The sequence below is a fragment of the Neomonachus schauinslandi genome, chromosome 6, assembly GCF_002201575.2.
Source record: "Neomonachus schauinslandi chromosome 6, ASM220157v2, whole genome shotgun sequence".
Classification (NCBI taxonomy): Eukaryota; Metazoa; Chordata; class Mammalia; order Carnivora; family Phocidae; genus Neomonachus; species Neomonachus schauinslandi.
In genome coordinates this window covers 10547694-10560451 of record NC_058408.1, presented here as the reverse complement: position 1 = coordinate 10560451, position 12758 = coordinate 10547694, and the positions used below count along the sequence as shown (strand labels likewise).

General features: G+C 48.9%; 1 protein-coding gene across 1 annotated transcript in view; it reads right to left on the bottom strand.

Annotated features, from left to right (window-relative positions):
• DUSP10 (dual specificity phosphatase 10) overlaps positions 1–5315 on the bottom strand; it is a 39099-nt gene extending 33784 nt beyond the window's left edge. The window contains exons 1-2 of the mRNA XM_021698432.1: positions 5070–5315; positions 2054–2907 (exon numbers count right to left, since the gene is read on the bottom strand). Of these exons, the coding sequence (XP_021554107.1) occupies positions 2054–2864 (811 nt within the window). The 5' untranslated portion in view covers positions 2865–2907; positions 5070–5315. The remainder of the gene's footprint in view (positions 1–2053; positions 2908–5069) is intronic.
• Between the last annotated feature and the right edge of the window lie 7443 nt (positions 5316–12758).

Below are 12758 nucleotides of genomic sequence, written 5' to 3'. Positions count from 1 at the left end.
TCTCACCAACCTGAAAATGACGAGCCCTCACCGCAGCCGCCCGGGGTGCCCAGTGGTGAGGTCAGCAGCATGTCCGGCCCCGCCCCACTGAGGCAATCTTACTTCACTGACACTGAGGAACAAGCCCAGGCTGCCCGGACTTCTCAGCTGCATCCACAGGGGAGGAACCCAACTTTCATCGGTAGCACCCGGGAGATTCATTTCCCAGCGATTGACAGGCCACCCCCAAACACAACAATGTCCGCTGCAAATGAGAGGGTAAGATCTCCAATTCCGCCTAATCACCCTCATGTTCAAGTCCAGGGTCATCTTAATTTGTATTGTTTGATGCCTGTCCTCAAATCATATAGACACAAAAGGTCTGGTTTTTCCTAACATCAACTCAACATGAGCAAAGAGGTGACCTGCCAGACCACGGGCAACCTCCCTCTTTGCTCCCCAAGACAAACCATTACAAATGAGAAATTTGTGGATTGTATTTTCTCATCCGAAAAAGACAAAACCAGCCAACATCATGGTGAGAGAACACTAGCTGGGTAAGCCTACTGGGAATCACTCAAAGTCAACCAAACAAGTACAGAAAACAATAAAATACAGAGCTGCACAGAGGAAATCTGAATGTATCTGTAACCCTAAGAAAAATCATCAACCACAACAAAAATACCCAGGCCCTGCTGAAACTCTCTGGATATGACCTCCATCATGTTCTCCTTCCCACCAGAGCCTACCAACCCTAAGAAAAGTTGTGCCTTTGTGGCAGTTGAGCCTAAGGAGATCAGGAGGGGATGGGATGGGGGGGGAGGGGGGGGGGGAGGGAGGAACTTATCAAAGTAATTCAGAACGATATTTCCAAGAATGCTACTTAACAAAAGGCAGAATGCATCACTGGGAAGACAAGAAGGAGAATGGCAGAGCTGTCACACAAAGACAAAACAACTAACTTGCTCATCCCAATGGCCTGTTGCAGTTTAAATATGCAAGGTGTTCGAAGGAACACAGCAATACCTCCGGTCAACACACTTCAGGAGACTTGGTGGTGATGTGGCCCACAAACTGTGTACCTTAGCTCAAAATAAGAGAAGAAAAGAGAGAAGATGACCATCTCTCACTGCCGTCAAAGGACAGAAGACACCAAAGAGAAAGAGTGGTGTGTAGTGCCCCAAAGGACAATATCTGAGGGCAAAGAGGAGCGAGTCAGATAGATACGAGATGAAGGCTCGCTTGCTGTGTTAGGCAACACTGTGTGGAAGGAGCTCAGAAAACAGTGGGTAATTAATTCTTCCTGCCAGGGCTCAGCAACACTAAAATCAGAGTTATTCTGTATTCAGTGTAAGGGGCCAAGTGACCTACCACCCCATCTTGGGAGGAGCCATGATGCCAGTGGTTGTCAGATGAGGCCAGAAAGAACAACGGGTTGAGGAGTAGTTCATAAAAATGTCTCTGTCCCCTTGGAGCTTTGGCAGAAGAATGGATGTTGTTGGTACACTTACGCTTTTGAGGGGGGCCTTACAGTAAGGATCTCTGCCCTTCTTGAAGGTCACTTTATAAACCATACAAAAGCCAAGCTGGTCAGAGGTGAGAAAGAAGATTTCCCATAAAAAAGCACTGGAACCTGAAGGCTTACTTGTGGTTCACCATAGTTGCTGCTTCCTCCGCTCCATCCACTTTGGTTAAATCTGAGAGACAACAACTTTCCAACTGGTTATTGACTGGAATAGAGCCACCAGACCAGCTAGGACTTGAGATACCATCTGGTGGTAGACAGCCCGTCTAAAAGATGAGAGAATAGTCTCAGAGAGGTGAAATGCTCACATAGTGCGAATGAGAAGCTGCATGGAGACTAGAACCCGGGTCTTCTGGCTTCTGGTTCAGTGTGACTGGTTTTTCTCACCACAGCAAAATAGTTAAGGGCAAAGAAGGGAAGACAAGAAGAAGAAGGTCTATTTTGGTCTCGTGTAGCCAGGGTAAGGAGAATGCTGGGGCTCCTAGGACAAAACCCAAAGTGAACCCAGGCTAACCGGGACTGTGCTTGGGAGGGGAACAGGGGCATTACCTTTCAACACCAGAGGTTCTTTGCCTTCTCTCTTCAGGGACTCGAGGACTATGTGAAGTGGCTGGGAGGGCATCACTCGGCTCGGCTCATTGGTATTCTCATCATAAACTATAATTTCTTTGGAAAAGATCCTCTTGAAAGAGTCCTTGCCTTCCCTACAGGAAATCAAGTCTAAGACAGTGATCTTGCCCTGCTGCAGTCTCCGCCGGCTGATCTTATCGGCACAGTTAATATGGACAGCTCCTTGGATGTGACTCTTGTTGTACTCCATGAAGGGCCTGCAGTCGATGATGACAGGGCCCTGGCTCGGCAGGTGACTCTTGCTGCATTTGGTCATCTTCTTCGCCAAGTCATTGGGGTAGATTATTTTGATGCTGGCTAGCTGCTTGGGGTTCCCTGACACAGCGCTGCCCACCCCACCTGACGGACTTAAAGGGCCTGCATTCTCATTGTTGTTGACCATCTGGTTGGCAGGGCAGGCGGTAGAGGTTCCGATGGCGGCAGTGGCGGCGCCGGCGGCGATGGCTTGGGTTTGGGCCTGATTGTCCTTGTCGTAGGTTGCCACAGTGCAGCAACTAGTGCTGCTGCATCCACAATTCAGGGAGCGGGCAGAGCCGCTGGATGAGGGCATATACGTCAGATTCGCAGCCTTGAGGGATACGACGGTGGTGGCAATGACAGGAGGGTGGCTGTTACTGCCTGGGGCAGCAGAGCCAAGGTAGCTAGAGTCTAAACAAAGGTTGAGATCCTGAGGTCGGACGGGCCTAGACAGTGCCACAACTACCCTGTCGTCTAAAGGAGATGGAGGCATGAGGAGGCTGAAAACTGGCAATTGAAGAAGAACTCAAGACAGTCTGTAAAGAAGGGGAGGGGGAAAGAAAGAATAAAGTCACGTGACACAAAAGGCAGTCTGATCCAAACCCTAGGAAAGGCCTTTGCATCCCTCTGAGTGAAGCTGTCCTAAGGGCCCTTTATCATGCCACTCTCAAAGCCCGAAACTCATTTTTATAGATTCGAAGAGGATGGCGACCTGATGGCACCCACCTATTTGGTGACTAAGTCTAAGGTTCCGCGTATGGTCTACACAAATGTTGATGAACAACCTCCCATTGACCTACATGGAAGTTCAGCCTCGGAGAAGGTACAAGCACCAAGAATCAGAAAAGCTGAAGACGGAAAGGAAGGCTCTTCAGAGGCATCTATTCTAGGCCTCATCTCCTGGGCAGAAGCACAGCGCAACCATCTGAGAAAGACCCACTTTGTCCACCCTTGCATTCTTTCCATTTAATTCCTTCACCCACTGCAAAGGCAACAGAATGACCATGAGCGCTGGCATGGCTCACCGAAATATACAGCAGCTAAATACACATCAGGGGCGGATGGCAACTTTCTGCAAATCAGAATGGAAGTATCCGCCTAAGTGAATCTCTTTAACTAGGAGCTATTCTTGCTTTGCATTCCTTTGAAAAGCACAACATAGTCATATTAAAACCTCCCATGTTTCCTGTTAGTCTCTTGTAAATTAATCTGCATTTTCCCTTTTGTTACAAACGAAAGGTCCTGAAACAAAGCCTCAGGCCAAGGAGCCAGATCTGGTAACCCCCAACCCTGGCAGATTCATCACCCTTTGCTCCTTTGCTGCCCACCTCATCTCCCCCCTTCTCCCCTACCCCCCCACACTCCTGCCTTTAAGGAAAGGACCACTTCAACTCTGCTCCCTCCTTCAGTTCCCTGTTGGCACAGACTGTGCATCCAAGAGCCTCTCTCAATGGGAGGCAGCCACTGTGTATAATATTTCAATCCCCCACAGATAGACCCCCGCCCCTTGAAGAGGATGAATTCCATAGAAAGGACTTCCCAATTAGCCGGTCCCTGTTAAAGGGGGCAGTGAAGTGTTGCCCAGTGGGTCCATCTCCTGTCTCCTGAGGGGACGCCTGCAAAGGAACAGTTCCTTCCTTCCGGTAGGCACAGGGGCACTCTACAACCCAACCCTGCTGGCTCCTCTTCTATTAGACATGCTCAGAGAAACCAAACCCCATGCAAGAGTCACTCACCTAAACGAACTTTAAGAGATGTCTGGGAAAATGTCATCTATCATCAGTCTACACAGGACCGTCACCATTCTCCAACACAGAGCCAAAGTGTCAAAGGCAGAATCCACACACGCACACACACACAGAGACACGCACCCCACACGTCCACAGATCCCCACGGACTCAGGTTTCTCTTACCCACCTTTGGATGGGAGAGAAGGATTCAACCCCTTCCCTCCCTCCCACCCCTTCCCTCCCTCTCACCCCTTCCCTCCCTCCCTTGCGTAGTATTTTTTTGAAGAGCAAGTACTATTCCAGAAGCTATAACTGTTTCCCAGCTGGACCAAGCGGTGAAAGTCTTTGCTATTGTGTGACCAGGTAGGGTATGTCCCAGGATCAACAGCCCATTTCCTTTGCGAGGGACGCATAAGCGTGCTCGCGGAGACACAGGCTGGGACCCCCATCTCCACACGGAGTGCGCGGCTCACACACACACACACACACACACACGCCCGGAGTGTATAAAGAGATCTGCATCCCTGCAGCAGAGGGTCGGACGTATATATTGCCCGTGAAAGCATCCAGACTGGCCCAGAAAACCTCCCAGAGAAACACTAAGCTATCCCCGCTCCCTTGCTAGTCGTCCTTCCACCTCTAGGCAGTGGCTGGAAAGAAAATTAAGTCGTTAGAGAATGTTACTTCCCCACTCTTGGGCGCTTATCCCCCTTCGCAACATAGCACACTAACAAGCCCCTGGCATTTAAAACTGCCGCAAAGCATCCCAACAAACCTCATTTTCTTCTTCTCCCCAAATCCAAGTAAACGCACAGGGCAGCGTGAGCCAACAGCCGGAACCCTTTAACCTCACCTGCTGTGGCTCCCCGTGAGCATCGCATCACACACACACACACACACACACACTCACACTCACACCGCCTTACACTCCCACGCTCTCAGGAGTAGCCGCGGTGACTTCCACTTACTTCATAAATAAGTGTAGCCCTCCACCATCTGGCGCTCCGCTTCAGCTAAGGATTCGCCCATTCAGCCCCCATTCACTTGGCTTCATTGATCTCCAGCAGCAACATAGTTACTTTCTCTTTTGCTACACTGTAAATGTAAGGTTCTGAGGGGGCGGGCCGGCTGCCGACCGACGGCACGTTGGGCCAATAGGAATCCGGAGAAAGCTGACCGCTACCTCACAGGGGCCCGCGGCCAATGGACAGCCGGGGGGGAGGAGCCGGGGGCGTGGCCTCGTCTCTTTAAGGAGGGTTTATCCGACGCCGCTCCGGGTCCTCAGCGTTATAACACGGGCGGTGATGTCATTGGCAACCAATCAAAAACTTAAAAGGGCCAGCCGGGGCCCGCGCGGAGCAGCTGCTCTCTATTTACATGTAAACCGAACCGGCTGGATGCAGTTAACCCTTTCCGGGGCTGAAGTGTCAATGGGCCGGACTCGCAGCTCGGGCTTAAAACTGGCTCTGTCCCTTTGCCCGGATCCCCTTGCGGCCCCTAGCCCGGGGGCAGATCGCGCTTTCTTTTTCCTCCCTACTCAGGACGGAAGATCAAAAGTGTCGGAGTAACTTTCTAAAGGCAAGAAACTACAATCGCCGTCCCCCGGTGGAGAAACCGGGTTCTCCTAGTCGCTCGAGGTGCTTTGACAAACCCTAGACGTCGCCGAGCCGCCTGCGGTGGGACCGACGTGAGCGAGCAGCCAGGGGCGTCGCTTCCGCACCGGCCCGCGAGCACCGGCCACGCGCTCGGGGCCGGGGCACGGACGCAGCTGGCGAGCCGGCCGGCAGTCCCCGGAAAGCGAGGCTCACCCAGCCAAGCTGCGCCCGGCGTCTTCGAGCCGCCCCGCTCGGCTCCGCGCCGCCGGGAAGCGTCGGCCGCCCGCCCGCAGATGTCGCTGCCCCTCTGGCTGCCCTAGTGCTACCCCGCGCGGCAGTGGCGCGGCGCCCTCTGACTCGCTTGCATTTGCGCCCCGGTCACGCCCCCGCCGTCCCCCGCCCGCTTCCCGGGGCTCGGCCGGGAGCACGAAGGCGGCGCTGCGGAGGGCTGCTCAGAGGCGGCGGCCTGGGTCCAGGCCAGAAGCGGCAGGGAGCGCGCCCACTAGGCCGGGCGTCGCGGGGCTCGCCGTGCGCTCGCCACACCCCCGCGGCCGCGTCTCCGGGCGGGCGCGCAGGGTCCCATCTCCTGGCCTGCCGCCCGCCGTCCCCTCGCCCTCAGCAGCCGCCCTGCCACCCCGCAAGGCCCCAGGCGAGCCGAGGATAGCTAGCCCGGCGCTTCTGGAACACCACCGCTGGAGGAAAGGAGCTGGAGCTGAGTGTAAATAACGAGATCGAGTGTAGCCAGCGGAGCGTCGAGGAGGCGGCGCCGCCCCTCTGGGTTTTCCAGACTTTTTTTTCTTTTCTTTTTTTTGCGGTCCGCTGGGTCGCAGGCCCAGGCATGCGTCCCGAGGAAAAGCGTGGGGGGCGAGGCAGGCCGGCTTGCGCCTGGGCACGAAAATATCAGGGAAACTGCGGGAAAGTTGTCTTGGGGTACGCAGAGGAGTGGAGATGACAAGATGAACTACGGAGAGCCTGCATCAAAGAACCCTCAAGAAATAGAGCTTTTCCTTTTCCCTCTCCTGTCTCAGAGAGCCAGAAGCGAAGGAGTTTAATAATGACAATGGAGTACATTATATTAGGAGCACTATAGAATATTTGGCTATGAGTTTTCTCTCTTACTAGATTGAAGGTGTTTGGAGACATACTTAAGGCTCCAGGCCTATTAAGTAAGCTAAGTGGCAGCGACATATTCATATAATTGCTTTCAGTGCAGATCTAAAATCAGAAGATGCCAAGAGTTGGCCAGCTACACGCTCAAAGAGCTACTAAGAGAAATCCCCTTTGGTTCCTCTGGGGTGGGGGGGGAATATATGTATAATTTTTACATATGTGCATACACATACACAGTCCAGCTTTCACACCCATGTTTCCACGTGCAGTAAATGCAAACAATCATCTTAAAAAGGAAAGGGTTTTGGGTAGCCCCTTCTGCATTCACACACCAACACACATACACATTCATGCCCTTAATGATAACTAATGAGTACTTAGGGCACACCCTTTCTTTGGTCCTTACACCTTGGGGATCAGCAGGTCCTGGCCAAGGAACTGGTTCTGGGTAATTTCATAGAAATCAGAAAAGAAGTTCCCAGAGGGTCTACCCTGGATCTATTTGGAGCTTTAATAGCTTGCCTTTACCTAACCATAGACAATTATTGAAAAATGTTTGCTAATTCAGGGTCAGAAAGTTCTGGTTTTAAGTCCTGATTCTCTCATCTGTAGTGTCTGTTCATCCAGAGTCACTGTGTTTACTTATTAATCTGTAAAATGGTAACACCCCAGCCCAGAAGGAAAAGGGAAAAGTCCTGGTGCGAGTGCTGGGGGCAAGGGGTGGCAGGAGGGGACACCATGATGACTCTGCTAATAAAAGACATTCAGTAAAAAAGCATTGTCCTTGCTTCCAGAAACTAGGTGCCTCTGTTTAAAAGCATTTGTGATCTCTAGATTATGAATTCATTGCTAATGCCTCACAATCTAAACCCAAACAAAGTAGGGATTTATACAATTGCAGAAGAGTTTATAACAGCTTTTCCCACAGACCCAGAAGGGGAATGTCACTTCAAAAACAAATTTAACTCACTTAATGAGATGATTATTTTATTATGGTTTCAAACTAGTGGATTATTATAATTTAGTTGACTAAGAGTCAAAGCCATCCAAGCTGAAAAATTAGGAAAAATGGCAAAATTCCTCATCATTTATCAAACTTGAAACATGGAAGAATTACCAAATCATTAACATATACAAACATGTAATTATTTTTTTAATTAAGCATCTATAAAGGTATAGCTTATGTTCAAATTATAGAGTGTAGAAAACAGATTACACATGGCTATGTTTTTCAGTCGTTACACTTCTGAGCTGCTTTTGTACAAAAAGAGGTGATTTTGTTTCTTTTCTTTCATTTTTTTTTGTCATAAATGTGAAAACACTATCTGAAGTACTGCCCATAGATTTAAATTTGTAATACCAGCCAGCCAATGGCTATGAACCTGATATGTATAGAAATAGCCAGCAACGACTTAATGTTCAATTTTAGTCCCAAAGAAACAACAAAGTATCTTCAGTGTATTTGAGTGTTCTAACATGATTATGCTGAGCCATATCTTTGTTCCAACAAACATCATGAGGAAAATACTGTTTTGGTGGAAAGCACTATGTGTTAAAGCCAAAAGATGAAGATAACTTAGGCCAACATATAAGATATAATATGGATAATGTTGAAAAAATGTATTAATTAAATGGCGTCCTTAATGTGCCCTCAAATGGTTAAGTGTGTGGGATGATGGCAGAAGTTAGGGACCGGTGTGAGAGCTGGGTTTTCAAAATAATCTTCAAGGTCGAGATGGATTCATGGAGGTACTAGAATTAAGGCAGAGAAAGGCTTAAAGAAAACTTAGAAATAATACATCACAAGATAAAGGTGATAGTAAATTACCAAGAAGTGGGGAATGAGCTGAGGGATAGAAAGGTGAGGTGTCCGAGGAGCTGAGGTCATTGAGGCCGGCCTGGGGAATCATCCCGAAGCACTTTCCAGGCCAGAGAAAGGCTGGTGAGAAGGATCCCCTAAAAGAGGTGGCCACTGCTGTGTTTGTGGGGTGTTGAAAACAGAAGCCGGCCCATCTGCTTGTCTCACTATCCACGAGTTTGGACACAGGAGGCCTGCAGATCTTTTTCATTAAAGTCATGGGTAGGTTGAACCTGTGACTCTGGAAAAGGCTCTGAGACATGTGAGGTTCTGTATCTGCGTTTTCCAGGACGGTAGCCGTTTGCCACATGTCAAACTGCTGAACACTTGCAATGTGACAAATACGAATTTAAATGTGATGTAAGTTTAAAATACATGCAGGATTTTGAAAACTTCATGTAAAAAATGTAAAATATCTCAATTATTTTTATGTCCATTACATGTTGAACTGTTTGGATATGTCAGCCTAAATAAAAATTTTTTTAAGATTTTATTTATTTATTCGAGAGAGAGAGAGAGCATGAGCTGGGGAGGGGCAGAGGGAGATGCAGACTCCCTGCTGAGCAGGGAGCCCGATGCGGGGCTCAATCCCAGGACCCTGAGCTCATGACCTAAGCCAAAGGCAGACACTTAACTGACTGAGCCACCCAGGCGCCCCTAAATAAAATATGTTAGTGAAATTAATATTACCTGTTTCTTTTTACCTCTTAGAATATGGCTATTAGGGGGCGCCTGGGTGGCTCAGTCGTTAAGCGTCTGCCTTCGGCTCAGGTCATGATCCCAGGGTCCTGGGATCGAGTCCCACATCGGGTTCCCTCCTTGGCGGGAGGCCTGCTCTCCCTCTCCCACTCCCGCTGCTTGTGTTCCTGCTCTCACTGTCTCTGTCTCTGTCAAATAAAATAAATAAAATCTTTAAAAAAAAAAAAAAGAATATGGCTATTAGGAAATTGGAAGACTTATGCACTTAATGTCTTTTAAAGTGTGGGCAGTGCTGTTCTAGGGCCTATAATCCCTCCTTTGATTTGAGGTCACTTTGGTGCCAAAGGCACCAGAACCACAGAATGTTAGACCCGAAGCGGACTTAGAGCGTATCTAGGCCGGTGGTTTTCAAACTGTGTTAGGATGAGCCGCAGGGAATGGAGACACCAGTGCCAGGGGAAGGGTAAAGCCAGAGCCCCGGCGGTAAGCTGGAGGAGCTCTGAGACCGTGCCCTCACCACCCACCCCCCACCCCCCACCCCCCACTTGAGATGTATTCTTCTGTTCCTCAGACTCCAAAGTAAGATTTCATCTGAAGAAAGAACTCCGGTTGGTGTTTTGTTTTGTTTTGTTTTGTTTTGTTTTGTTTTGTTTTGTTTTGTTTTAATCCCGGCCCATCATTTGACCTGTAAGTCACCTGGAGGCCTAGGGAATGGCAATGACCTGGCCGAAGCCATGCTTGACCTCAGGACTCAACCTCAACTTCATCTCAAGGTCCAGTGTGACCTCTATAGTAGAGGAAGTGACTGACCCGTTGGGGACTAATAAACTCCCTGTCTCAACTAAGGCGACTGGTAACGTTTCCAAGCTCTTCCTCCCCCTCCACTCGTCCCTCCATTTGTGACCTCAGAAATACCTCCTGCTCTTTGTCAAAACAGATTCTGGCTAGGTCCACGTGTGTGGATCATTGACACAAACTTCTTTTCTTATGAAAATACCAAACAGAAAACTCACTGGTGGTTGGTTTCCAGGAACGCGTTGCTCTGGGATGGAGGGTCTATTATTATTATGTGTTGCTACATCAAAGACTTAACATTCTCCCCTTTGCCAGGCTGAGCAATCATCTTCTCATTAGAAAATGCTGTCAGACCCACAGTGGCTCAGCCCCAGCAGGCTGTGACTGAGAGCTGTGAAGGGACCTCCTGGGATGCGAAGACAAGCCCAAGCCTCGGAGGTAAACATGCCCTCTAAGCATTCCTCAAGCCCCTCTGACCTGGGTCAGGTCTAACTTGAAGGAATTAATCTAACATCCGCAGCATCTTTTAGTCCTGGATAGAACGAGCTCCTTCACATGGCCCAGTGTGTCACACTGCGCCTTACTTATCTTTACAAATTAAACAGGGACTGAACCGGCTTTAAAGATCTGGCATTTGGAAAATAAGAATAACGGGTGCGGAGTCTTGTTTCGTCCTGTGCCCAGCACTGCTGCAAGTGATCTACGTGCATTAACTCACTCAAAGTTTCACATCCGCATCGTGGCTATAAGTAAGTACTACTTTTATTAGCCTTAATTGAAAGATGAGGACACAGAAATACAGTCGGGTGAAGAATCTGCCCCGGGTAACACAGCTACAAAACAGCAGAGGCAACATTTGAACCCAGACAATCCGGCGCCAGAACATCTGCTTTTAACCATTATGTGTGATTTAATTCACTCTCTCTGTGATTTTATAAACTTCTATCGTATTTGCCTCCATCTCCAGACTGCCGGCGTAGTTTTAATTGCCTCTTTGTGAGAATTCGCTGTTTTTTCCTCTGCTTTAGCCTGAACTTCTTTGGAGTCCCTTATGTCCTCACATGGACTCTCTCGCTGCTGGATCCTCCACGTTTGGGATGGGATCAAAACCTCCACTTTGTTTCCAGAATCCTCCCAGAATAGCGCTCTAAACTTGGTCAGTGTTTTGGTCGCTGCTGCAGGCAGCAAGGAAAAGCCTAAGACAGCTCCATTACCCAGACCTGGACTAGTCCACGGTCCCATCCCCAAGCCAGGCACTGGGGCTAGTGTGGAGTGGAACATGAGCTCGGGAAGTTCCCGGTGAATGAAGAAACGTGCGGCTGAATGATCGGAGCACGTTTCTTACGCATACCCTTGAACTGTTTTTCCCTAGATGAACACCCTGGCTCGTCTGATGCCTTTGAAGCTACTGATCTGGGCCTTCTGCCATGGGGAAAAGTTAAGGCACCTCTGAGGTCCCTAAATCCAACCCTCTTCTGAATTACTTATACAGATATTAACCAAATGTCTATCCCTACGGAGCCCCATTGTTTGTGCATCCCTTTGTTTGCTTACCATATTCTCCCCCTTCATAGTTTAACTTCAATTTCTTTTTCTCCTGGCTTCTACGGAAATACCAACATCTTTCTCATTACCATCCATCTCATTATGATCCGTATCATACTCAAATTTTGCATCTGTCAGCACTCTGTGCACTGTGATCATCTTCCATGCTCAGGAAAATTTCGCCTTTCGTGTTTGCTGAGTTTTAGCAGAAGGAAGGCATGTTCCTTTTCTCTTTCAACATCTTCCCTTTTGTGGCATTCAAAGGCATCCATTTTCATGTGCTCCCCTCCCAGCCGGGCAGCTCGGCCAGTGTTTATTTTCCAGCATGTGACGGATGCTGATGAATAGATTTTTCAGAAAGAGGCATTTAATGCAGACCTGTGCCTGGAAGCCCGCAAGTTCTTCGTCCTACTGGGAGTGGGTGATGTGCTCTTAAAAACATGCTGTTCCAGTTCTGGACTAGACGGGGAGCAGTGACCTGAGAAGTCCTGTTTCTAGTGTTCTGTGAAGGTGGCCCATGTCCCCCTAGGCACCCAGCTTGGGGGTGGGGGTGTTCAGTATTGCCCCTGATTTATGTGGTGGATAAAGCAACCACTTTAGAATTACATTCTCGGCTTGCAAGCACTAAGAATGCACAAGTGGCAGAAGAGTCCCTTTCTGGGTGAATTGAAGTGTCCGCCATGGGCTGAGTACTGAGCCCACTGGAACACCCGGGCATGTAATAGATGTTCAAATAAACGCAGGTCAGGTCAGGTCGTGTCAATGCAAGATATTCACAAGTAAGAGTAAAATCCCTGTTGAAGTCGACTAGATTTGTAGTTCAAACAGGAATCTTAGAGAAGAAGAAAATGTTATCGATGCCATAAACTTCCAGTTCACAAAAAAGTTTAGAGTTTAAAAAAGATAAATAGATTGGATCAGAAGGTGAACCCACAGAGCTGGTGCTGTGCGTCATTCATCTGCCAACGCATGGAGCTTGGGACAGGTGTACGTAGGGGACACGTTAAGATGTGTAATTCACAGGGAATTCTTAGCCACCCCCAATGCTGCCTTTT